This window comes from Paroedura picta, chromosome 14, assembly GCF_049243985.1.
Source record: "Paroedura picta isolate Pp20150507F chromosome 14, Ppicta_v3.0, whole genome shotgun sequence".
NCBI lineage: Eukaryota > Metazoa > Chordata > Lepidosauria > Squamata > Gekkonidae > Paroedura > Paroedura picta.
This window is the reverse complement of record NC_135382.1, coordinates 40,887,611-40,913,425: the sequence shown is the minus strand read 5'-3', so window position 1 is coordinate 40,913,425 and position 25,815 is coordinate 40,887,611. Positions and strand designations below refer to the sequence as shown.

The 25,815-nt window shown below is 51.9% G+C and overlaps 3 protein-coding genes across 6 annotated transcripts in view; 1 reads left to right on the top strand and 2 right to left on the bottom strand.

Annotated features, from left to right (window-relative positions):
* NFAT5 (nuclear factor of activated T cells 5) overlaps positions 1 to 8,861 on the bottom strand; it is a 44,637-nt gene extending 35,776 nt beyond the window's left edge. The window contains exon 1 of one of the 3 annotated variants that reach the window (XM_077310447.1): positions 8,520 to 8,861. In XM_077310447.1, the coding sequence (XP_077166562.1) occupies positions 8,520 to 8,853 (334 nt within the window). In that variant the 5' untranslated portion in view covers positions 8,854 to 8,861. The remainder of the gene's footprint in view (positions 1 to 8,519) is intronic. The other 2 variants (XM_077310448.1, XM_077310453.1) reach the window with 2 other exon arrangements.
* Positions 8,862 to 9,430: 569 nt separating this feature from the next.
* LOC143823492 (uncharacterized) lies at positions 9,431 to 14,717 on the top strand. Its single transcript, XM_077309865.1, has 3 exons — positions 9,431 to 9,485; positions 11,373 to 12,163; positions 13,712 to 14,717. The coding sequence occupies exons 1-3, from the start codon at positions 9,431 to 9,433 to the stop codon at positions 13,850 to 13,852; spliced, it is 987 nt and encodes a 328-aa protein (XP_077165980.1). The 3' UTR covers positions 13,853 to 14,717.
* CYB5B (cytochrome b5 type B) lies at positions 14,502 to 23,862 on the bottom strand. 2 transcript variants are annotated; one of them, XM_077310464.1, is made up of 5 exons: positions 23,692 to 23,862; positions 22,039 to 22,167; positions 21,565 to 21,591; positions 15,779 to 15,832; positions 14,502 to 15,093 (listed from the first exon to the last, which is right to left on the bottom strand). In XM_077310464.1, the coding sequence occupies exons 1-5, from the start codon at positions 23,845 to 23,847 to the stop codon at positions 14,908 to 14,910; spliced, it is 552 nt and encodes a 183-aa protein (XP_077166579.1). In that variant the 5' UTR covers positions 23,848 to 23,862; the 3' UTR covers positions 14,502 to 14,907. The 2 variants fall into 2 exon arrangements, with proteins under 2 accessions (XP_077166579.1, XP_077166580.1); XM_077310465.1 differs by having other exon boundaries at positions 15,779 to 15,810.
* Positions 23,863 to 25,815: the final 1,953 nt, after the last annotated feature.

The window sequence follows — 25,815 nt, the reverse complement described above, 5'->3', positions numbered from 1 at the left end:
TGGGATCCCCTATTTGGGTGGGAAGCTATAACATAACTGTTTTACACGAACACATACATTTGCAGGTCCTTGAATCAGAACAGACAAAACCCACCAGGAACATATGAATTTCAAAACTGTTCCCCTTATCTCTACCTAGAAATGATTCTGTAGCATAAAAGAGATCTGGGTAGTCTTTTTAAAAAACTGTAGCAAAAGTAAAACTGCTGTAAAGGATCTGTATATATTATATTAACATTAAAGGCATCTGGGTATTGGCCACTGTGTGACACAAGAATGTTGGACTGGATGGACCACTAGCCTGAACCAACATGGCTTCTCTTATGTTCTTATGATCTCACAATAATAGTAATAATAAATATTAAACAAGTGCCTACTGAGTGCCAGAATGTCCCCACCCGTATCTTCCCACTCACCTCTTAACAAAACATGGCACCATTATATACACTGACAGAATTATCAGAAGCTCTGAAATATGCTTATGGTCCCCTCAGTCTGATTTAGGTGCCAACCAATACATTTTAATTACTACATGAGCCAATTAGTATGCACATTTATTCAGGAGATAGATTGCAAAAAGAAAACTACATTTGTTTTTAAATAATGCTGTTAAGCCTAACTGTTAGTTTAAAATGCCACCCCGCAATCTGGACCCTGCAGTGCAAATCTGAACCTTGTGAGCCAGGGGCCGATCCAATGATAATGGTTTTGGAACTTTTATTCTGCCATGTGCAGTGGCAATATCCTGGCCTGTTTTTGATGCCTGGGTCTCTGCACACCTGGCAGCCTAAATGGTAAACATACCAGTTACAGGTCAGCTTTTGAAAAGATGTCAACACTAAAGAATAACGGACAGTGTACAATGCATAATCTGGCATTTTCAGATCCTGCTAATTGCTGATTTAAACACAGCTCCTGTCAGCCAGCTGAGCGAGGAGGACACAATGCATGGCACACCCCGGCGGAGGGAAACAGCAGAAGCAGGAACTGAGTCCCAGAGCCGAGTCTTGATGAAGGGTTTAGGGGTTGGCAGGCCAAAGTCCAATTACACACACAAGTGTACTGCTGTCTCTTTGCCACTAAAGCTACTCTTCAAACATTTGCCTCTAGACCAGGTAGGTCACTGGGGGGCCAGACAGCAGCTCCTGAGAAGCCAGATCTCAACCTGGGGCCAATGTAGCTGCCAGCCATTTGTAAGTATTAGGGAAAGGGCACAAGAAGAATTCAAGAGTCCCCGCTGTATCAGACCACTGGGCCCTGGAAGGACAATCAAGAGGGTGTAGAGGCAAAACCTTCCACAGATGTTGTCTCATACACTGATTTCATGGTTTACTGCCCCTGGATATGGAGGCTTATTTTAGTGACCATGCCTATTAAAGCTTTCTAACTTTTATGTGGGGTTTTATTATTTTTTCATTATGTAACCCGCTACAAGACCGTTCACTGATAGTGGCTGGAAATAAATTGAATAAATAAATGTATATATACACACACATATATCCATAGGCAGCCAATCCACCAGTTAATCACCTGTTAAGTTGAATCTACTGCCAATTAACCATGGGTGGCCCTGAGTTCACGTATTTTGGGAGAGGGAGAAAAAGTTCTTTCTACATACTCTCTGTGCATGCATGTGTTTCCTAAGCCTCTGCTATGTCCCCCTCAGCTGTCTTTTTTCTAAACTGAGAAGCTTGCCGGCCCCTGGAAAGGTGCTCCAAGTTTAATCATCTTGTTTACCTTTTCGGTACTTTTTCCCCAGCTCCACAATGTCCTTTTTGAGTTGTGGTAACCAGAACTGCATACAGCATTCAAAATGCTCCTGCACCAAAAAGGCATGACCACAGTGGCCCTTTTATTTCCAGTTCTTTCCCTAAATTTCCAACAAAGAGGGAGACTGCCAAGTGCAGAAGGCCTAACGGGAAGCCCCCTTTGCTCTGTCACCATCACATTTGTCTCCAAAAATGTATAAGCTGGAATTCTCAGAATGTTCAAATCCAAATGGCGGGACCTCTTCCTCGTAGCATAGGCACCTATAAATAGCACTCACAATTACTCATGTCCCTGCCAGATTACATTCAGTAGTAAACACAGTCTATGTTAGTAACGTCAACGTCATTCAACTTGGCTTTCCTGCCATGCAAGATTTCAAGCTGACTTTTGGCATCCTGGATGAGCATATGCAAATAAATGCGCATGTGAAATGCTCTGGGCTACCCATCTGGTGTAAAAATAACAAAATACATTGCCACTGTTACTAATGACAACATAAATGCCCTTTATAAATATCGCATTACTTCAGTACCTCCAGCCAAGGAAATTCCTAACCCCCTCAGCTTATGAGATAGTTGCAAAGCCCCATATCCAAAAGCTTAATAATAATAATAACCAGATCTGATAATGCTGAAATTATCTAGTTCTTTCTCAACAAAAACTAGAGGATTTGTTAAGAATTTATTTCTGTTGAATGAAGTTTGAGTCCAGCAGCACCTTTAAGACTAACTAAGTTTTATTCCAGGCCTGTGTTGGTCTTAAGGACTCCAACTTTGTTCCACTGCTTCAGACGAAGACGACTCCCCACCTGGATCCATCTTCAATTGAGGCAGGCAGAGTCCAGGCATTGCCTCTGTTCAGCAGTCTCTTTGGTAACTGATTAGCTTCCAGATACAATTCAAGATTCCCAGCAAAGCCCTTCGTGGCCTAGGACTGCCTTTCCCACTATGCTCATCACAGCAAAGACGTCCAAATGCGCCAGTTAGTTTGCACCAGGGACTGTTCTGGCCCCTGCTTGGCGGCACAACTTACCTGACAAGCCAGGAAGGCTCTCACACGTCTATAACTTCACAAGATGTGTAAAACTGAGCTGTTCAGGGAAGCATATTTTATAAGGTCAAGAAGGTTCCCACACTCCTACTTTTCTGCAGAATTTAAAGCAGAATTGTTCCAAAGGACAGCTGTATGAAGTAAAAAAAAGTTGTAGTTGAGGTCTTCATTGAGTATATTATGCTTTTATAACTAAAGAAGTCCTCCAATTTTGTTATCCCACTTTAACCGAGCTGTCACTGCTGCAATATACTGATTCACCACCTTGCTCTCCAATATCAAAATGCTGCTTTATTTATTACATTTTTATACTGCCCTCCCTTCTGGCTCACAGTCCTGATAGTGCTGTTTTGACCGAACAGTCCTGTCAGAGCTCTCTCAGCCTCACCTCCCTCACGGAGAGTCTGTTGTGGGGAGAGGGAGGGAATGAGATGGCAAGCCACTTGGAGACTCCTTCAGGCAGTAAAAAACAGGGTATAAAAACCCAACTCTTCTTCTTCCATGAGCTCTAAAGGTGGCTAGGGCTTACCCCCATTGCCCCCTTTCACATTTCTGCTGAGAACTGGGCTCAATGTGATTTACAGAGATCAGACTGACCATATTTAAATGCAAGCAATTTTAGTAAGTAAATTCAAAGCTCACTCTGAATAGGCCAACGCAGCTGACTGAGCAAGGGTAAACAATCTGAATGCCTGGATATCTTCTGTCCCTTCCCTGGCATTAAGCTTACCATTCTAAAAAGCTCTCTAAATATTTTAATTTGCATTCACTGTGTCTCAACCACTACCCTGATTTCAATGTTCAGGGATCACCCCTTGTTTTCTTTGGACCATGTGTTCCTGGCTGCTCTTCTAAGCTGTGATGGTTCCTTCTTCCTCATGGTATGTGTGAAAAAGTGGCCTCCTTGCTCAAAAAGTGCCATTTCCCCACCCTACCCCCCTTCCCCAGCCCTCAGCAGACCCTCCTTTTCTTGGTGTCTGCAGAAAGCTCCGTGCTAGACACCTGGGGCTCTATTAGGTGCAACTCTTTTGGGCGGAGGAATCAAGTCAAGGCCATTTTAAGCTCCCCCCCCCCCGAGTTTTCAAGGCAAGAGTTGTCTAGAGGTAACTTGCCATTGCCTGCCTTTGTGTTGCAACCCTGGACTGCCCTGGTGGTCTCCCATCCAAGTACTAACCAGGGCTGACCCCGCTGAGCTTCCAGGATGAAGAGAGCCCGTGTCATTCAGGCCAGGGCACAGGTGCAACTGAGGGCTGCCCATTGTCCTCCTCTTCATAATTTCAGCTCCATCTCCAATTTTTATCCCTGGGCTGGTCTCACAGCTCCAGCTCTTCTTGAATGGAATAAATTATCTGGATTCTTACCAATCTGTTTTTCAGCCTGGTTTTGGCACTGAAACAGTCTTTAGCACCTTTAATGAAGTTAGATGAGAGGCAATGGACTACAGTGTTTCCAATCCTTTTGAAAAACCCAGAAAGGGGTTATAGGTGTTACAGCACCAGGAAAAAAAGTGAGAGGCCTCTTGCTTAACAAGAAGAAATTAAGTGCAAATTCAGATCTACTCCCAGCTCCACTGTCGCCAGTGTCTTCTGTCATCCACACTTGGCCTACTGGGCTAGGAGGTCACGATGTTCTGAGCAAGTGCCACCAGCACGTTGACACCCTGCTCTACCGCTCATTTCTGCCATCTACCCTAGGAAGCCTGGACTGACTACACAAGTATCCAAGGGAAGTGATAGGCCAGATGGGGAAACATGAACAGGAGCTCAGTCCAGACAAGGCAGAGATACTTTCAAGCAGGTGGTTCAGCAGATTCAAGCTGCAACAGTCAACCCCATCAGGCTGCCCTCCTGCGAAGGTCCCCACATCTGAGGTCTGACTTGTGGACCAGCCATGCTCTTGAACTAGCAGGAAGTGGTGGTGCCACAAGTGCCTTTGCTCTTGTTAGTTGGTAAACTGTGCCCAAAGTCTGACCTGAGCACAGTAACAAATATCCTGTAAGGACCAGAATATACCATCAACAGAGGACTGGTTGGCTGTTTAAACTAATCTCATCCATGGAAATAGATAAACCTTCAACCTTATTGAAATAACAAAGCCTGGACTAATTTATTTCTACTTGGAACCAAGTGATATCCTCTCAAGAATCAAATATTTCTGAATTTACAACTGCAGTCTTTAAATTATAGGTGAAGTATAATTACATCAGCTCAAAAAAAAAAGATTATATTATTAGAGTTTGGCAGAGACATTTCTATCTGAAAATCTGTATCAATATTCTTTATTTTATACCATTGACAATAACTTAGAAAGTGACTGAAAGTCCTTATTTTGTTATTAGATGGATATTGTGGTGGGACAGGAGTGATGTGCTTTTTGTGGACAATATAATGTTGTTATTCTGCTCTTTAATGTACTTAATGTATTTCTTAATAAAATTATATTAAAAATATCTTGGCTATGTTTCAGTTAGACTGCTATAATGCACTCTGTATGGAGCTGTCTTCAAAAAATCTTCTTGGACAAACTGCTGTGCTCATACTCCACTTATTCAGATCCATCTTAACTGACTTAAAGGCCCAATGCAAAGTGATGGTTTTTACCTTTAAATCTAGAGCCAGGATAGCCTCCTCTAACATCAATGTACATAGATCAAGTTCACTAGGAAAACCGGTTTGGTGTACTGCTGTTTCTAGATGTTCGACAGATGGGTATTTTTCTGTAGAAGCAGTGGAATACCACATGCCCCCCCCCTTCCCTCCCCAAGAATGTCCAGCACCTTCCCCTCTTGGCTTTTAGGAGCACAGTAAAAACCTTCCTCTCCCACCCAGTTAACCTACGGCCTGGCTGCTTGCCGAACTGGTTGGGATCTTGGTGCTCGTTAGTACTTTTCCTGGTATTTGTTTTCTCTTATGATGCAACCTTGTTATTACCACCTCCTGCAGATTTCAGCTTGATTTTACAGTACTATAAGCAGTTCCAAAGCATTTTGGGCCCAAAAAGCAGCAATAGTTCAACAAAATAAACAAACAATCGAATATTGCCAAACACTGCTAGACTGCTTTTAGAAATCATACATACAACAGTTATCTGAATTCCTGAGGGTTGTGTGCTTTTTACAAACAGAAAAGAAACCCAAATCTATACAAACCAAAGCATGGCTACTCGAACAACTACAGGTTTAAAGCCAAGTATCCATTACTGCAACATGCAGTAGCTTCCAAGAAGTTTCTGCATATGCACCGTCTGTTTTACAAAACTGTAAATGAAAAGAGATCTCAAAGTGGAACACATCACTCTTGCACTCAGGGGGCATGTCCAGTCAAGGCCATTATTCTGGAACAGTCAGAGTAAAATTAAACACTCAACGGAAATGTAAGAAACAGCTTTCCTGGGCCATTTGCTCTCCAGTATCCACTTAGAAGTGGGGGGGGGAGGTGCTACAAGACATACTAATTAGCCGATCAAGTAGATCAGGGACCTCCACCCTTTCCGAGTCTGTGGGCATATTTGGAACTCTAACATACAGTGTTGGGCGCTCCCATGAACAGTCCAGAGGGGAAGATGTCACTTGAAAAGCCTGTCTGCCCCATTCCAGGCCGAGGCTCTGTTCAGCAGAATGCCTTTTTTAATGAATGAAACATTTCCCTGCACGCATTCAGTCACAATGTGAGCGTTTTCCTGCTGTGGTGGCAATGGAAGCGACCTCTTTTCAAATCTGCCCATTGGACCTCCCATCGCCAGTCAGAAGCCCTGCTAAGTAAAGCCCCCCACCTGCCCTCACCCACTTTCTAAAAAAACTCAAAGGGCTTCACAGAACCCATTGGGGGTGCCTAGGGAAGAAGTACAAGCAGCCCGTGCAGGTTTGGCGCCCTTACAGCCAAGATGGACAGGTTCCAATCCCTGCGATCTCTTTTCCTGGCTTCCTGCCACATCCCCGGATGCTTATCAGAAGCCTGTAACCCTCTGCTGTATGAAGTACAAAGATTCAGACCACAAAAACAATGTCCCATTACCAAACAAATTATTAAGCATTTCCAGTTTTCTACAGTTTACTGAATTTATTCCTTGTTCCTTCAGCAACTTTTTGGCACTAAACATCCATGCATTTTAAGACAAAAGAGGAGATTGTTTTAACTGTTCTGGTGGACCACAATCCACTTTGTTCAACACATGATCTGTGGTCTCTGCTGAAGGAGATTGTAGTCAACCAAAGCTGATGCCACAATTAATCTGTCAGGCTTCAGAAGGGCAAAAGATTTTTCTGTCCTCTCATAATGGACTGGCACAGATGCCCCCATTAGACTGGTAATTTTGTTGGGTCAAGATTAATGGTCCATACTCCTCCTATAGTAAATGACACAAGGAAACCCTGATGATTCACAGAGGTGAAGAATTAGTTTCCAAAGCGAAAATATTGTACTTTAAACCGGTTTGTAGTGCTTTATTTTTAGACAGAAGTAACCTTCAGGTACAAGTTTTCCATGTTGGTTGTTGTTTTTATTCATGTTTGAAGTAATAAACAGAGCTTTTCCTTCTAACAACTGAGAAGAGGAACAGAGTTTATTAAAATTGTCAACTATACCAAGATATTTGGCATCTTCACCTGCATTTAAATGGGAGCAAGCAACATGGTTTAGAAGACAGCTAATTAAGCAATTGGTCAGTTGACAGTCCTAAACCAGATCTCTCCCTTAAAGCCTTCTGAAAAAGGAGCAATGTTAAGGTGCTGCTGGCCTCTTGCTCTTTTCTGCTGATACAAGCAGGGTTATGCAGCCGCTGATACAAGCAGGGTTAATGCAGCCGCCCATCTTGATCTGTGTCTTAAGACAGTTTGAGGTAAGAGATTAATTTGCTTCCAGTGCTTTTAGAGCACTACTGATGGCAAATGCAACTCAGTCATGCAGAGGTTTGAAGCACAAAAGCTGTTGCAGTTCTAAATCATCATCAAGCACACAAAAGCCCCAATGACAGATATTTTGACTCGGGTTTACTCAGCATATTCCCTTTGAGCAATATCTGCCAGCATTCATTCATTCAGAAGAGTTTCTAAAGGCAAACATGTTTTAGATTGAATTTATTTGCTGCTTACAAGAGCCAGTTATTCCAAATCCATGCTTACCATTTTTGAAGTTTGTGATCATAGATATTGATTGATCCTGGAAATACATTTTTACCCCAAAATTTACTGTAATTAAATGTCCTGCAACGATCATCATCTGCGCAAAAAGGCGACTCAAATGAGACTTTCAAGGGCCCTCCTGAAGCCTCCCGCTCCAGCGCAGGCCAGTGAAGCAAGCAAGCGCCATTCCTCCGCCCATAACACAGGCGCTGAGGCCGGGGATCCCCCCCCCCCTTCCCCGGGTGGCACGCGATGGCCCTTCTCAGCGGCCCCTCCTGATCCCGAGGCCCGGCTGGGCAGGGGCCGAGACGCGTCTTTCCCGCAGCCTCTTCGATGGTTTTTACAGGCGGCTTCCCGCCGGAGAACACTTGTATGGCGCTGAGGCGGCCAAGCGCCTCCGTTTGTTCGTTTTTAGCCACCTTGTTGTGCTTACATTGCGCTCCGCGGGCGGCCCGAGCGGGTTTCCCGGAGAGGCGGCCGAGGCGTGTTCGGGGAGCAACCAGGCCAGGCCAGGCCAGGCCAGGCCCGCCGGGATCCGGGCCGCGCCTCCTCCCCCGGGGCCGAGCGGAGCGCGACTCACCCTTGGAGTAGAGGGACTTGGGGGCGTCGAGGTCGAGGTCGGCGCTGAGCAGAGAGATGAAGTCCGAGGGCATCGCAGCGGGCGGGGCCGGCCGGCGGACGGGCGGGCGGGCGTCGGGCCTGGATGCGGCCTCCTCAGCCGCCGCTCCTGACGGGAGTCCGGTCGCTGCCACCCAGCGGGTCCGCCCCCTCGCGACGGGCTCCGCGCATGCGCCGCCGGGCTCGCTGCGGGGCAGGCGACGACCGCGAAGGCCACCGAGAGGCAACGGGAATGCGGGGCATGCGCAGTCGCGCGCAGAGCGCCGAGGGGGAGAAAATGGCACTCGCGGGCGCATGCGCCTCCCAAGAGCGGCCGCGCCGCCGCCGCACCACTCTGGGCGTCCGGCCATGCAGCGCGCATGCGCCACTGCGTAGACGAGAGAAGAGAAAGGCGAGGCGAGAGAATAACCTTAGCAGCTCAACAACTTCTGCGCAGGCGCCTGGGAAGAAGCTTCCGCGCCTGCGCCACGAAGAGGGAGTGACGAGCGCCGCCTGTCGAGCAGCAGCACGCGCGGGAGGGGGGGAGAGAAGGAGCTCGGCCCCGCCCCCCCCGCTGCACTGTAACCCTGCCCCGCTTGCCCACAGGGCTCCTCGACGGGGCCGACGGGCGCCCTGCCTGCCGCGGAGCTCTGCGTTTGCTGTGATTCATTGCTCTGCTCCCAGGAGATTAGGAGAACTTCCCCGCATGCCATTTGATCTGTTATCTGCGCTCGCTGCCTCCTTTGCAGCAGAAACAAGCCCAGCCTCTCCTCCCCCTCCCCCCCCCAATCGCGGGGAGGCCACCCCCGTGCTCCGCCGTGTTGCCCTTGGCCCAAGTTTCCCGATCTGCGTCCAGGATTGTCCACCCCCAAGTTGTGATAAGAACCCGTTACTATGTTTCTGTCCCCTTCGGAGAACCAGCTCGTGTGTCAGGACTCCCACTCAGAGGGTGATTTCTTTTCCTTCTTTGGCAACATTCTGCCAAGGCCAATACAGAGACCACTTTCTTCCATTGTGCCCCGTGCGGGAGTCTTAACGACGAGACTTTTTTACATCGGTACTCGCCTGCAAGAGTGCCAGGGGAGAGCCCCCACCCCCGAGAGCAAGGCCTTTCCAGTGGAACTCAAAGGGAACAGGCAGGCCCAGCCTCCTGACACTTCTCTCCTGCACCTGTTTGGCGCCCAAAGTGTTCTGGCCTCGCTTAGCGGATCTCATCCTTCCCAGGAGCAAATGACCATTCCCTGACCACATTTTCCTCCAAGGAGCTTGAAGAGAGACTCAACAGGGAGAGCTGCCTCTGCCAAGAGTGCCAGGCAATAAATCGTAATAATAACAACGACAACAACAGCAGCAGCAACCCAGATGTGTGCCTGATGCGGAAACCGCAGATCCACACTATGCAGTGGGACAAATTCGTTAACATTTTAAGCTAGTGGTTCTTTTAATCGGAGAGTCTGAGTGGTTGGCAGAGATAATCTCACTGTGGGAGATAAATCAAGGCCAGAGGGCAGGCGGGCAGGCAAACTTTGCATGGGATGCCGCTGGGTGCAGTGCTACAGACATCAGGGGCCAGCAGGGCAGCCCTGCGGCGGGGGGGGGGGGGCATAAGCAGGTGCTTCCCTAAGTCATCAGGAGCCCCAGGGGAGGCCGTGCTTGTTTTCCAGTGACCATTTGGAAAAAGCAGAAAAGAGCAATTCCATCAGCAGCTCCGGTGGCCCCAGGTCACACCAACACTTCCGGCCTGGTTGCCAAGCATGGCGGAGCCTTCGCCTCCATGCTTCCTCTTCTCCTGACAGGCAAGGCCAAAGTCAGCTCTGCCCTCGTGCAGCCCCCACCCCCACCCCCGGGCTGCAACTGCTGAGAAGCCAGGGGGTGAGGCTGCTGTGACTCCACCCACCAGGAGAAGCACACCAGTCCCCCACACACCACAAAGAGCTGTGGGCCTCTCCTTTGTGAATGCTCTCCAGGCCTCGAGACCGACACGTATCCCCTGGCCTTCTGCTCCCCACAGTGCCCTGTCACTGGCCACAGAGCTGCTTTGAGACCATGGTAGACCCCTCCAGATAGTGGGGTACCACAGCACCCGGGGAGCCCTTTCGTCCCTCCCGCATCCGGCAAGCACCGAGCGGCCCCAGTGGAGGCGTTCCCCCTCTGCTATCCTCAATCCCGCCCTCTTGGCGGCCTCCTTCCACCTCGCCCTTCGCTTCTGGCCACTGCATTTGGACCCTGAGCAGTTTGCCATGTTGGAGGGAGGCCAGCAAGGTCCTCAGAGGGGCTGGCCCCTCCTGGCACCATTTCACCCCCCCCCCCCCCCGACAGTCGCTGCTCACAGCCATCCCAAAAGCTCCGACTCACAATAGGGATCCTTCCGATTATCCGCAGCCTTCTCACCCAAGACCACGCCAGCAGTCGCATCCTGGAAAAGCAGGCCGGGCTTGGAGCTGTTTGCGCTCACTGGTGCAAATCCAGGGACCAGCAAGAATTTCAGGGACAGCTCGGACTCCGGGAAGTTCGCACCCCACAAAACCCTTGTTGTTTCCCAAGGTGTTCCTGGACTCCAATCCAGTTTATCAGCTGGGAAGAGGGCAGCGCCCTAGGAGCCCGGGATGGTCCATGGGAACCCACCCACCCACCCACTGGAACGGGAACCCGGAAAGGCGGTTAGGCCCCAGCCCAGGCCGGCAGTTTCCCCGGCCAGTGTGTCACGCAGGGCCCTTGCTTTGGAAGGGGGCTGACTTTAGGTGGGGGGGGGGGGTCCTAAGGCCGCGCCTGCAGAGAGGGAGATTTGCACCGGCCGCCCCCCCACCCCACCCCACCCCGGGTGCAAGGCCGTAAGGAGCCCATGAGGTCTTCCCGCGGACTCAGCGCCGGGGCCGCCGTCCGGCTCGCTTGCAAGGTGCACGGCGCCAAAGGTTGCTCTCCCCGCCCCCCCGCACTGACCCATACGCGGCCCGGCTTCGCAAGCGCCTAGTCCGCACGGCCCGCTCGACGTGGCCCGGCCCGAAAGCGGCAAGAGCGGGCCGCCCTCCGAGCGGAGCGGAGACGGGCCGCAGGGGAGGCGGGAGCCCGCGCGGGCTGGGCATTACCTGGGCCGGCGGCTCTGCCTCCGACGGCGCGCCCCTGCCAGACGTGCAGCGGCACGGCGCACAGGGCGCCCTCGTCGGCCGGCGCGGAGGAGCGCATGGCGGGCGGCCGGGCAGCCGCGTCGGGCCAGGGGCGTCCGCGGCGCTCCAGCCTGCTTGCCGGCGGTCAGTGGGTGTTAGCCGCTCGCGGCCGCCCCTCTGCTGCTTCTCCTCCTCCTCCTCCTCCGGCCTGGCCGGCGGAGGGCCGTCGAAGCCCCGGGGAGGAGCTGCCCTCGGCCCTCCCCACCTATTTATGGCGCCGCTCGCCGGCCGGGCTGTCGGGGCGCGGCCACGCGAAGGGCCGGCAGGCAGGGCCTCTGGAGCGCCCGGCGGAGGGGAGTGCCGCCAGAGCACGCGACCAAGCCCCGACGTGCGCCCCTCAGCCCGCAGGCACGGGTTGCCACCCAGGCTTGCCAGCTTCCAAGGAGAGAGAGCCTGGACGGGGGGTGGGGATCCTTCGCTGAGGTCCTCCTATCTCATCTCCAGGAATTTCCAGTGGACACAGGTAGGGGAAATGTCCTGTAGCCTGGCAAGACCTGCGCTGCTGGCTTTCTGCTTGCAGGCTTGGACCTCCACCTGCCTTTCCGAACAGCCTCCCAAAGCCTGAGGGGGGGGGGGCTAGTGGGAAGGTGAGCAACTCTCTTGCCCAGGTATTTATTTTCAAAGCAAGGGCAGCTAGTACTGAAACATCCACTGGGTAGAAAAGACAACCCCCCCCCCCCCAAGAAAAGCACTGGCTTGCTTTGGCAGGATGGTTCCAGCCCTACATTAGGGGGAGGCTCAGCGTCCACAGGAGGAGCTACCTGGGGTCAGACAGGTTGGCTTTGAAACAAGAGGTGCTTCTGCCAGCATGCCTGGCAGGTCCTGTAGGAACTAAGACCAGTTTGGTAAGTGGCTTCTGTCCCTCTGCTTCGGGGGTGGGGGGGGGCATCGGCATGGAAAACGCTATGGCAGCTGGAGCCTTGCATAAAATAACAGCTGGGGACTTCACAAAAAGCTCCAGTGAATTTCATTTCACCAGCCGCCTCACTGGAGATTGCACAAGCCCCCCCTCCCTCTCAGGAGCAGGCCATTTCTTGAGTGTCCTCGTCCCCCCATAGCCCATATTGCAGATGGCTCAGTTGCCAAGACAGGACGGCCTGAACCTTGGTGTCTCTTGTCAGCTGAATCCAACAAGCACAGGGGAGCAGATCTCAGCCTGCAAGGCAACTGCCCCGAGCGCCCCTGCCCACCCAGCTACTTCAGGATTGGCTGCATTCTGCATCGGAGTCCTCAAGGCCTTTTGACCCCCTAGGCGCATGCAGGAAGGCCAGCTGCTGGCGAAACACTGCCAGGAAACCAAATTTTGAAGAAACTTGATCCAGAGTATTGGCTTCCACGACTCTTTCCAAAGCATTCCAGATCAACTGGCTTTGGGAAAAGGAGTCTTGATTTCAGTGAATGACTAAGCTGGACACCCCCCGCCCCCCCAAAACCACCCCTCTGCATAGCCTAGAACAAAGTCTGAGTCCAGTGGCACCTTTAAAACCAACAACATTTAATTCTGGGTATAAGTATTCACCCAGAATAAAACTTGGTTGGTCTTAAAAGGTGCCACTGGATTCAAACTTTGTTGTATTGCTTCAGACCAACACAGCAGCCCACTTGAATCCACGAGGAGGAAACAAAAATGGTTGGTGAAGCACAAAACACAAGGTGAGGCCAACTACTGCTTTTGTGCCATGCGAGAGGCTTCAGAGGCAAAGCATTCCAAGCAGTTCTGTATCCCCAGACTAGTCCAAATTACTCCCATCGGAAGACAAAGAAAGCCCTTACTCTCAACAGCACCTAGACTGATTCTTGAAATTTCAAGTTCCTTTCAAGATGCTTCCACAAGGACTCATCAAACCACGGCGCACGAAAACTCCAGAAAATAGCTTTGTTTTGTGAAGACCTCCCTAGTTACTATCCTGGGTTCAAATTCAGAATTACAAATATGAGGGGGAGAAAACAGGCGTAGAGGATGTAACTCCACATTCCAAAACAGTTCCCACTTTGTGCTGTTTTGTTGCAGTGCCTGCGGATGACACAACAGCAAACACAGAAGACCACAAGAAGAGCCCTGCTAGACCAGACCAGAGGATCCATCTCATCCAGCAATCTGTCTCACACCATGGCCCACCAGTTCCTCCTGGCACTGGGATGCAGAGGCTGAGCACCTCTCAACACGGAGGTTCCCCACAGCCACCATGGCTAGTCGTCACTGGTGAACCTCTCCTCCGTGAAGCCACCTATGCCTATGGCCATCACTACATCCTCCGGCAGCCAATTTCACATTTTAATCACTCATTCTGTAAAGTATTTGCTTGTCTGCTACCCATCAGATTTTGGGATGCCCTCTAGTTCTAGTATTTGGGGGGAGGGAGGACAGATTCTCGTCAGCTCTTTGCAGCCTGCACATTTTGTCAACCTCTATTGCCCCCATTCTCCTCCCTCCCCCTCCCAGCCTTTTCTTTTCTAAGTGGAAAAGATCCCAGACTCTTCTGCCTTTCCTCAAAGGGAAGGTGCTCCAATCCCCCTAGTCAACTTCCAGACTTTTTCTGGCTCTGCAATGTAGTTCTGGAGAAATGGTGTCCAGAACGTTACACAGGATTCCAAATGAGGCTGCACTATAGATCAACACAGGGACATTAAGGGGGCATGCCCCCCCCCTCGAAATGGGCCTTTCTCTTGCCTCAGGCCAGAAGGCTCACACACTTTCAGTCCTGCCAAACTGCAAGCCAGTCAGTGTTAGCAGCCCAGGGGAGCCTCAAAGCAGCAAGTTCCTGATCGGCCAAGGAAAAGCAAAGGCTGCCGTGGCAAAGTACTTGGGGAGCCTCTTTATTACAGAACGGGGAGAACAACAGAAAGGCAAACTGGAAACCGGAAAAATGCGAACCGTTTAACCATTTCAAAACAGAGGCCAGAGGGGAACATGCTGATGCAAGGGGTGCTCAGGAGTTCTGGCCGCACTGCCCAGCTGTGCTGGTGGAACCTTTTCTCGTGCTGCTCTCGCTCTGAGCAGGAATGCTGACTGCACGCCGTCCTCTTCTTGTAGGACAAATGGGACGGAATGACACAGATTGCAGGTGCCCACCGCCACAAGTCGGATGCTCAATGAAAATGACCCATAAGCTGATGACAAGGGATGCAACTCGTCACAGGGATACAGCTGGCTACAGTGGCACGGTGGCCCCCCAATTCCGGCTCAGCTTTGCAGGATGGCGAGACTTAGCGAAGGACGGGATCTGGAAGGTTGATGGTCACCAGAATGGCACCACTTAAAGTGGCAGGCTTCCCAGTCTGCAAGGCCGAGTGAGGTCCGGTCAGGAGGCTCTCCTGTCCATCACGTAATAATGGTACATTAAGCCCAGGACCAAGGCACCCACAATGGGGATCAGCCAGACTGTCCACACACTGAGGGAACAAGACAGAATCAGTTAACACTGAAGACGCCCTGAGAAGATCAGCTTTAGAACAATGCAGCTTGTAGGAGATGGGATGTTGGCTTGTCTGCCACTTACTACAAAAGATGTTCTGCAGCATCACAAGGCAAGGCTTTCCTACATTCTCGTTCCAGGATCACATCAACTACTGTGATATCCTTATTATTCTTCCAATTAATAGGTAAGGATTATAGAAATGTAATGTCATTGTATATTTATTATAAAAATCAGTAGCCATTATTCACAGTGATAGTTTGTGATGGTTCTTTACACTGTGATCTCAGCCAAAGGACCCAAGGCATCTGTTCCTTCACCTCACAACCCAAGAGTAATCTTTCTAAGACTCAAAAGGGTGGAACAAGCCATGAGCATCAGTGTAGTATGAACATCTTATGTGGAATTATTTATTGATTAATTTATAGATAAATTCTCACCAGAGGATCTGGCCCTCAGGGAAAGGGGAGGGGGCACGAAACACCCTTGACGAGTGTCCCAATCTACACAATCTAACTTAATCTTCTGAGCCCACCCAGCCTCCTCTCTGACAGAAGTAGGCTGTTTCACAGCTCCCAAAACAGAGGGGGGAGGGAATCCAAGGTCGCTTTAACAAAAACATTTGTGTGCTTGCTTACTCCTAGATAGGCAAGAGACAATACCTGGACTCCTTTGAAGGTGGCTTCCCTGGAATCTGAGAAGACACAAACAAAACCCTGATTAAAGTTTTAATAGCAGATGTGAATCCCGGCCTCTTTACTGCTTCTCTTCACTGATTCAGTCCCAGGAGGTGCAAGAACCATGAAGAATGGGGTTTTCCAGCAGGCCACAAGAGGCAGGCCCCATTCTCCAGCTGCTGCCTGAGCCAAAAAGCCTTCTGTTCTCCCACACGGGTAGGCTGAGAGCCACCAAGGCACAGAAGCCCACAGCCTTATGCCGGTCTGCCAAACAAGGCCTCTGCACATTGGGGATGGGCATTGTTCAAGGTGCCCTTTTGCCTCTAGGATGCCGCTGCCCCTTGCCAGGGCCCAGCGACCACAGCAATGGTTTGGCAGGAAGGCTGGCTGCAGGCCGAATTTTCAGCTGGGTGCCAGCTAGGCACAGCTTCCTCCAGGAGACCTTGTTTCATGGGCCTTCTTGGGCATAAGAGCCCTGAGGGATCAGACCAGTGAGGGTCCACCTAGTTCAGCCTCCTGTCTTACAGAAGGGTGGCCAGCCAGTTCCTCTGGGGAGCCAGGAACGGGGCATGGAGGCCAAGGCCTCCCCCTGATGCTGCCTCCCGGCTCTGGGATTCAGCGATGCAGTGCCTCTGAATGTGGAGATTCCCAGTCTGGAGGCCTCCGGCAGGTGTGACTCAAATGGTGCTCTCTTCCCTGTGAGTCCGGAAAGGTGCTCTGCAGCCCTTCCTGAAGGCCAGCCGCTCAGCCAGAAAGGCCCAGCCACTAGCAGCCACAGCAGGTCCGCAGCCCTGGCCTCAGGAGGCTTCTTCGCAGGCTTTTATTTCCGTGCAACAAAGACGGCAAAGGGTACTCCAGCAGAGGAAGACAAGGGGTCCCAAATTTAAATATTTTTTTAAGTATATTTACTTCAGTGGAGGCCCAAAGGAGACTCTTTTATCTTCCCAGAAGGGGAGGCTGAGCAAGAACGTGACCGGCCCAGCGAGTTTCTCCGGCACAGCAGGGACTCAAATCTGGGTCTGCTGAACCCTCTCACTGCCCAAAGGAACAAATGCTGCTTGCTCCCAGGGCTCTGCTCCCAGTGGGTGATGGGTTAGAATCATGACCTCCACTGGTGGGAAAGGGGAGGGGGAAGATCCAGGTCGTCTTTGTGCTGAAGTTCTTCTCGGCCAGGTTCAAGATAAGTTGTCTAGAACAGGAGGTTTGATGAAGGGAGAACAGAGGCAGGCAGGAGAGGCCTTTCTGGCTCATTGTGTTACAGGATATACAAGAACACAACTACTCCCAAGACACACACAAACACACACACCAAGTCCAGGGTTGTTGTTTGGCCGGCTCTTCCTGCCCAGCAACAGAATCAGGCGAGACGGCAGGGTAAGCCTGTACCCTGGGGATCTTGCCTCTCCTGCCCATAAAATGGTGGCTCAGTGGCTACAGAAAGACATGACTCCCTAGCCTGCCTCCAGACTACAGACAAAACACAGCTGGGGTCAAATGGAGGTAGCAAGGAGACATCTGCAGTGGTGAAAAAAATGAAATCGCAAGACTGGAAGCTTCTCGGAAGTTTGACAAGGAGCTCAAAGTGCTGAAAATGTCAGTGGTGAAGGACCAGCAAGTGCCAACCAGCCAGATTCCACAGGAGGGCCTCTGCAGTGGCGGTTGACACACAGCCCAAAGGAAGAGGCGGCAGGCTTTCCCACTCAGGCAGGCCAACGAGCTGGGAGACAGACCGGCCTTTGAAAGCCAGCAAGCCTCTCAGCAAACAAATGGGTCGTCCTGCTGGAGTAGCCCCAGAACAGGAAAGGCTGTGTGAAGAAGGGCAGTGAAGAAAGAGCTGCATTTCTGGACTGCATTTCATCAGGGAAGGTGGACATCAGCAGACAGAGGAGGAGAGAGACAATCAGCCCAAGGTCCAGGTTCCGCATGGCGAAAACTACATCCCGTTCCACACGGGAGGGAGGGAAGGGGCCCATCACCCTATCGTGTCATTTCTCTCCTGCCCTTCTTCTAAGGACACTCAAGGTGGGGTGCCCAGTTCTCCCTTCCCGTTACCCTCATCACAGCTCTGTCAGGCAGGTTTCCCTGAGGGAGTGTGACTGGCCCAAAGTCAGAGGGCTCTCGTTCTGGCCTTGCAAGACAGATATCTGGGGCAGAGGTCCTTGAAGGGGCTTTGCTGTGCTGCCCAGCCCTCGGTATTCTAAGGGACTCACTAATGGCAGTCCTGCCGTGGACACCCCACAGATGAACGATCCTGTGGCAAGCAAAGCTGGGAGCATCAATTGAGGGGTTCATGTGGCAGTGGAAGCTCCACCCTCCAAGGCATCTGGCAACCGTTTAAGCAAGGGCAGCTTTCATCCGCAAAGCCAGAGCACCCACTGGGTTGGGGGGAAGCAGACATCCCACCCTGCACTTCACCCTAAACATCCTGAGGCAGGTCTAGCAAAAGGAAACGGGCTGGAAAGACAGACGTCCCACTCAGCACAGCTGCTCTGCTGCATGGCACGTTCGCTGCCCCCCCTCCCCCTCACACTGGAGAGCAAATATTATCAGAAAGAGATAACTAGTTTCTGCCCAGAATTGCACCTTCACTTCTGAGACAGCAGAGTAAAAACCTTTGATGGTCATTCTCTAGCAGTCCTGTGGGGGAGGTCCACTTTCACTGGCCTACCAGCACTCCCTGACTCAACAGCCCATGGGGACTCCGACTCCTCCATTACTGTTTTTACCCCCTCCTGAGAGAGCAAGAGCGAGGCGAGGCTCCCCTGGACCAAGCATCGGGGCCCCCTCCCTTCGGTCCTGGAAGACCCACGCCAACAGAACAGCCCGTCAGGTCACCGGTTTGACATTTAATTAGGAGAGGGTTTGGGCTGCCTAGTTTTGTTTTAAATTCTGTTGTTTATATGTACTTGCCTTTGCAAGCTGTTTTGCATCCCCAATGTAAAAGAAAAGAGGTATAAAATTTTTGAAATAAACAGCCCTCTGGCCTGAGAAGAGCTGTGTGCTCTTCCAAAACTGGCCAAACCAGTTGCCCCTTCTCCTGGCCCTAGGGTGATTTCTGCAAACTGCCTCCACGGAAGGGCCATGCACCAATGCTTTCCCTGCTGGTCAGCCCATCTTCCGGCCACTGGATCAGGGAGTGATGGGGAGGAACACCCCTGAATGGGACGGCTCTCTCCCCATGGAAATGGCAAGGCTCGCAGGGCCTTCAACAGGCAGGAGCTTTTGCCAAGAGGCCTCTCCAGGTAGCAGGAATTTTTTTAACAGCATGAGTCAACATTTCTGAACCCGCATCTATCTTCCCTGGTAGAAAGATTATGTGATTATTTCTTGAGACTCACAGAAGTTGCTTTCGCCGAGATGCAGAGAGAGAGAGAGCAAGCCAACACTGTGCAAGCAGCAAGGGAGGAGGCAAGCATGCAAAAGAACCCTTCAGTTAGCCTGGCGGAGGGAGAAAAGACACAAGACAAGGACATGCTTGAGAGTGGCCTTCTTGAGAACAGGGGAAGCCAGGCCGCCAGGCAAGGCAGGGGCCAACGGAGGTACAAAAATGTAGAATGGCTGAAATTCCAAAGTGGCAGATGACGTTCATTTAGCAAGATCCTGGCTCCACTACCCAAAGTGAATATGGTTGCTATAGCAATTGGTCCAGGAAATTCTGATACAAACCACACAGCAGGGAGGCTGAATGGGAGGAGGAGGAAACAGAGACTCCCTTCTATGGCACAGAGGGAAGGAGGGAAGCTGGAGCTGACCCGCTCTGCTTGGTAGCTCCTTGCCCAGCATCCAGGCCTCCCTTCGGGAGTCAGCTGTAGAAGTAAGCTGAGGCTTTTCCTGACAGCCAGGTAAGCTTGGGCCCCTTTCCACAGGCATTTGCACCTGGCTTCTATCAGTCTTCCTGCTCCTGGGATGAGGGCAAGGCCAGATTGAAGCACGTTATTTGTGACCCTGCTCTTCTCCCTTCCCAGCCAAAATCCCCACACGGGTAATAGATCACCAGCGAGTCCTGGGGAAATAGAGCTGGCCATAATATTCATGCCACACACATTTGTGCAACATTCACTTTTGTGAAGAACACACAAAACTTTGATTTGGGGGACGAGATGAAGGCAGAGGCACGATCTGTAGTGGCACCTGTACACTGCTACAGCAAATGAGTCAAGCAAATGGGTGGTCAGTTAGCCACCTCTGCTGCAAAGGAAATTTCATCTGGGTGGTTCCATCTGCCTGGTTTTATGTCTGTAGGAATAATATTGTCGAGGCTTTTACACCCAAGGCATTGTAAATCACAGCACTGGGCTGACTTTGCAGTCTGCCCAAACAGTTGTCTTGCATACAGAGAGGGAGCCAATTCCTGCAGTTCTGAGGCCATTTCAAACAATGCCCTCAAGCACAATACCCTGCAGAATCTGCTCAGGGCTTTCCTGAAGGTCACTGGGCAGCAGCTTCTCAGCTCCATTTGAAGACACATCCCTGGGCACCATGTTCAGAACCTAAAGCTCAGGACATGTCCTAAGTTAATGCAGTTAATACTGTTATGAAATGTTGTAACTCTTATTTTCAGTTCTGGTATCCATTGTTATCATTGCTATGATGCTATACTATGAATTTATACTGTAACATCCCTACATATACCTACTGAGCCCCAAGGGAGGGCAGTATAGAAATCTAATTAATGAATTAATTAAAGCAAGCTACGGGGTGGGACTTCAGGCTCATTCCAAGACAGCATTTTGAGTTCATTTTGAGAATTCTAATCCAGTAGTTCTCAACCCCCATGGCCTGGAGGATCATTGTCTATGGGGTCGCAATGGGTCGGACACGAATTCGCACCTAACAACAGCAACAAGTTCTCAACCCCCATATCTATCAAAAAGCCTGGGTGCCAGCAGAATAGAAACAGAAAAGCCACTGTTTTCAAGAAAGGCACTCGCACATTTACAGCCATTCTCTGGTCAGAGTTATCACTTATGGTAAGCTTTAAGGACCATTGTGTCAACAGGAATGCCTTTTATTGCTCTAACCAAAAAGCACTGGGGGAGAGCAAAATCTTAGTAACGGGTAAGAAAACACTGCATCCCACTGAGACCATTTCTGTGCCCCTCAGTTGAGATCCATAGTTCTAATCCACACCCTGTAAATGATTGAGCCACTGGCCCTTACCAAGCACAGCCGACTGTGGTGTTTACACAGACAGCAGATGGCTCTTGCTTGCCTCCTGGATGCAGGCCCTTCTTGGAAGACTCAAGTCTGCCACCCTGGCTGTTGAGCTCATGGGAAGACTAGTCAGGAGTCCTGGGCAAGAGATCCCTATGTGACCAGGGCCTAAACACCCTCCAGTTCTCATCCCCTTCTGTCTCTAGCTGTAAGCAACAGCCCAAGAAAGAGGGAGCCACCAGCCCCATGGGGGAAAGACAAACAGCACTTTCCCCTCCCAAAGCCTGGAGGGTGGCAGGCCATTGGATGGCACCTCCCATAATGCTGGCAAAAGGAAAAGCCTCTGTCTACCTGCAGCGGCCTGACAGAAGGGGACGCAGGGGACAACACCAGAACATGCAGAGTCGCTGATGAGCTGATTATTTGGCTGCCAGGAGATGCCAACAGGCCACAGGGCTACTTCCCCACTAGCTCATCTGCAGATCCTGGCTCAAGTGATTTTTCTTCTTCCCTGGCAAAACCACAACAGTGTACCCCATCCCCCCACAAGCCAAGCAGTACAACACAACTGCTCTTGTTACAATTTCCCAGGCGTCTCAAACTGGGTCATGTCTTACCTTGGAGCCCTCGTGTTTGCGGTCAGACTGTTGAGAGAAGGGGAAAGAAGAGGCTGTTAACGTCACCAGAGCAAAATCTCCAGGGAAAAGCCCCAGAGGTATGACTGCTTTGGTGTGGTGGCTCCATTCCCTGCCACACTTCACTCCAAAGCCTTCTAACAAGAGAAGCAAAGACCGTTCCTGCCTCCTTTCTGCCCAAAGTCACATAGCATCCTCTGTAAGGGCTACAAATGGAACTGCTATCCTCCAAGGAGAACTAATCCCCCTGTGTGGACACTAAGGCTAGCTTAATCTCATCAGTCCTTGCACTCCAAGCAGGGTCAGCCCTGGAAGGGAGATCACTAAGGAAGACCAAGGTTCCTTCAGAGTCAGGCAATGGCAAGTCACCTCAGAAGGTCTCTTGCGTTGAAAACCACATGGGGCTGCGAGCTGACAGCACTTTACCCACACACACGAAAATCAAAAGCAACTCACCGGATGAACCTCTCCAATGAGGTACTGATCGAGCATCTCCCGGGCATCCACAGAATGACCGACATCCTCAAAGGACTCCGTGGCATCTCTACCAGCTTGCTCAAGCAGAACCTCCTCTCCTCCAGGATGCTGAAAAGAATCAATGGCGAGATTTTCCAGCTCAGCCAGCATGTCCCAAAGTCCCTTTTCCCCAGCAAAGAGTGGAATGAAGTACTGGGCACATAGCAATGCCAGGCCACTGGGATAAAGCAACTCGAGAGGATTTAGGTTAGGATCAGCCTTGGCAGAAAGCAGCAAAATACCTCACAGGCTACACTTGCTATCAGTGACATTTGAAGTGCCCTTCCTTTCCCAAGCAACTTTGGGAGGCCCTTTGAAAAGACTCTCAACTGCCCACAGCAGATCCAAATGAGCCCGGAGCATAACTGACACCTTTCAGAAGCTGCCTGCTCTCCTATGTTCTGACAAAGCCATGAAGGAGCTTCTATTAAGCAAGTGCTGAGGCAAACTTTGTGAGAAATCTGTTTTTTCAATCAACCCGTTGCCAGGGGCTGGCTTGAAGCGGCCTGACTGCATGTGGAACATCCGGCCCCAGGAGCAGAAGGCAGGCGCTCCCCTGGTCAGGAGGCCTCGCACCCTTTGCCCTACAGGCCAACTCTATCCAAAGTGCACACTGCAAGGACATTCCCTGATAAAGGCCTGCCATGAGGACAGGGGATCTGAAAGAGGGTGTGGGGAGGGGCCCCGGCCATCTGCACCAGGACCACAAGCAATCATAACAATGAACTGTAGATCAACCAGGGCCCTCTGTTTCTACACTGGCCTCTTGGGTGAGGACAATGCCAATCTAAAAAAAGATGTATTCAAGGTGTGAGCTTCCTCAGACCATGGAGCAAAAATCGTAACAGTACAGTGATAAGGAGAGAGTAAATTAATAGTAATGAATGAGTAAACAGCATCACAACCAATATGCAGCATGATGACAAAGATTGGCCATTTCCTTGCTAAAACCACAAAATCTAACCTTTGGATTCAGTTCTTGTTCATAAAAAGGGTTGTGATGCTGTTTACTGATTAAACTACTAATTTACTCTCTCCCTATATCTGCACTCTTATGATCCTTGTTCCATTGTCTGAGGAAGAGTGCTTGCACTGGGAAGTTCACACCAGCTTTGTTGGTCTCCAAGGCCCCTGGTTGGACTCAAACGTTGTTGTGCTGCTTCAGACCGACCCAGCTGTCCACTTGAATGCAGGTCTCAGTTGGGCTCCTGGGGAGTAGGCCGCTGTGCCCAGAGCCAAGGACATGCGTCTCGTCCCCTGGGAGGCGGCCAGCTTGGTGGGCTTTTTAAAAAGCTGCTCTTCCACTGGCCAAAGCCGACTTCCCCCCCTCCTGGGAAGTGAAGGGCGGCGTCCAGGATCTCCGGCCGAGGGCCCCCCCACCCCCCGTTCCCTGCGCCAGAGGCCTGAGCCGGGCGCCGCCGTGGTCCTCCTGCCCCGGGGGCTGGGGGCGAAACCTCGGGACGGCTCCATCGGGCAGCAGCGCGGACTGGGCGGGGACCCGGGCTTCGTGGGCCCTGGGCACGGGGTGAGGGCCGGGCTGGATGACCTCGCGGGGCTCCCCTTGCCGGGCCTCCGCCTCCCCTCCGCGCCCACCTCGTTCAGGAAGCGGGTGACGTCGTAGACGCGCCCGTGGATGACCAGCCAGGCCTCCCGCTCCGAGTTGCGCGTCGCCACCTCGGCCAGCGTCAGGCAGCGCCCGCCCGCCCGGGGCCCCGCGCCCGCCGCCCCGCCGCGCTCCTCCGTCCCCATCGCCGCCCGCCCGGCCCGGCCCTTCGCCGGCCCGTCGCCCGGCCAACCAACCAACCGCACGACGCCCGCCCGCCGCCCAATCGCAGCGCCGCCGCCCCCCCGGACGGGGCCAATCCCCGCGCCGGGCCCGGCAAGGCCCGCCTCCCGCCGCGGCCGAGGAGCCGCCCTCAGCCCCGCCCCCTCTTTGGGGGCGCCTCCCCCTCCCCCTCCCCCTCCCTTGGCTGTAGGCGTGCCCCTAATCCGGACACGTGACCTCCACCCTGCGCGGCTCCCGGGCCTGGAATGTTTTCTTTCCTGTCCAATCGCTGCCCGGGGCTCATCCATCACGGCCGCCGGACAGAAAGCCCAAGCAGGCCTGTAATTGGTGTCTTCCTGGCCACTGTTGTTCTTGGCCCGGCTGGGGCAGAGGCAGCGATGACACCCCCGGGAGAATGCAGGGGGGGCCCCTCCCCGGCTGGTCCCCACCCTTGCGCCTTCCTTTTGAAGAAGCGCCTAGGGGGAGTGGGATGGAGACGATCTGCTTCCTCCCAGTCCTGCAGCGGGGCAGGGGGGGGGGGTGATGTGGCTTCTCCCTTCTTCAGCAAAAGGCCACCTGCTCTGCTTGTTCAGAGGAGACGGCAAGGCACAACGCCAGTGTGGGGAAGGAGAGTGGGGGGCAAGGGGCGCATTTGCCTCTACAGTTCCCTTTACAATGAGACTTGGTTCAAGCGTGTAGCCATGTTGGTCTGAAGAAGCACAACAAAATTTGACTCCGATCAGGCACCTTTACGACCGACAAAGGTTTATTCAAGGCATGAGCTTTCGTGTGCAGACACGCCTCCTCAGGCAAAGATTTGGGAAAGGAGAGGGAACCACTGGCTTTGCTTTGGGCCTTCTTTCCAGCCTGCGGTGTGGAAGGAGATCTTGTAACCCAGTTGTCGTCAGATCTTGGGAGCAAAGCAGGGACAGTGTGTGGAGCAGGACAGCACCAAGGAAGACTCTGCAGAGGAAAGCAATGCCAAACCACTGGCCTGGGAACCCCTCCCTGGGGTCGCTAGAAGTCTCAACGCAGGATCAGCCTCAGGCACCCCGGAGAAGGATCTGTCCAGCCACTGCATGAAGACGGCCAGTGAGGGGGAGCTCCCCAGTTCCTTAGGCAGCCCACTCCACTGCTGAACTATAGAATCCTAGAGTGGGAAGGGGCCATAGAGGCCATCCAGCCCCACCCCCTGCTCAACGCAGGATCAGCCTCAAGCATCCAGAAGGATCTGTCCATCCGCTGCTTGAAGACAGCCAGTGAGAGGAAGCTCCCCACCTCCTCAAGCAGCCCTTTCCACTGCTGAACTAGACTCACAGAATCCTAGAGTGGGAAGGGGCCATTCAGGAACCCTTCCCTGCCCTCCTCCAAGTGACAACCTTTCAAATACTTAAAGACCGCAATCATGTCCCCATGCAACCGAGCTCCAGGCTGAAGATTCCCAAGTCCTCAGCCGTCCCTCACAGGGCTTGGTCCCCAGGCCCTGGGTCATCTTTGTTGCTCTCCTCTGCACCCACAAGTATTGTCCATTTTCTTTTTAAAGGGACAAGAAAGTGGCTTCTTTATAATTAAGGCAATCAAAATCACCAACAATGTCATCTTTATTCTAAAGCAGTGGCAGTACAATCAATCATACTTTTTAGCAGCTTAAAAATAGTATTTGGAGCAACAATAACCAATGAAAAAGAAAACAGTGTTCTATCTTGCCAGCTACTATGGGCCCTTTCCTCCCACCACACAAGAGCAATGTCTCCTGGGATCCTGCTTGCCTCAGTGGGCCACCCTGAGCCCAGAAAGCCAATAACAGAATTCTGGCTCTGTCCTGCTGTCTCTGGCCTGAGAGTTCCTACTGCCTCCCAGCCTCAGCCATTTGGGATGTCTCCACTCTCCTAGCTGAGCCAAATCCAGCTCCCAGGGAATAATCACTACCCGCTCTGTTTACACAGTGGTGG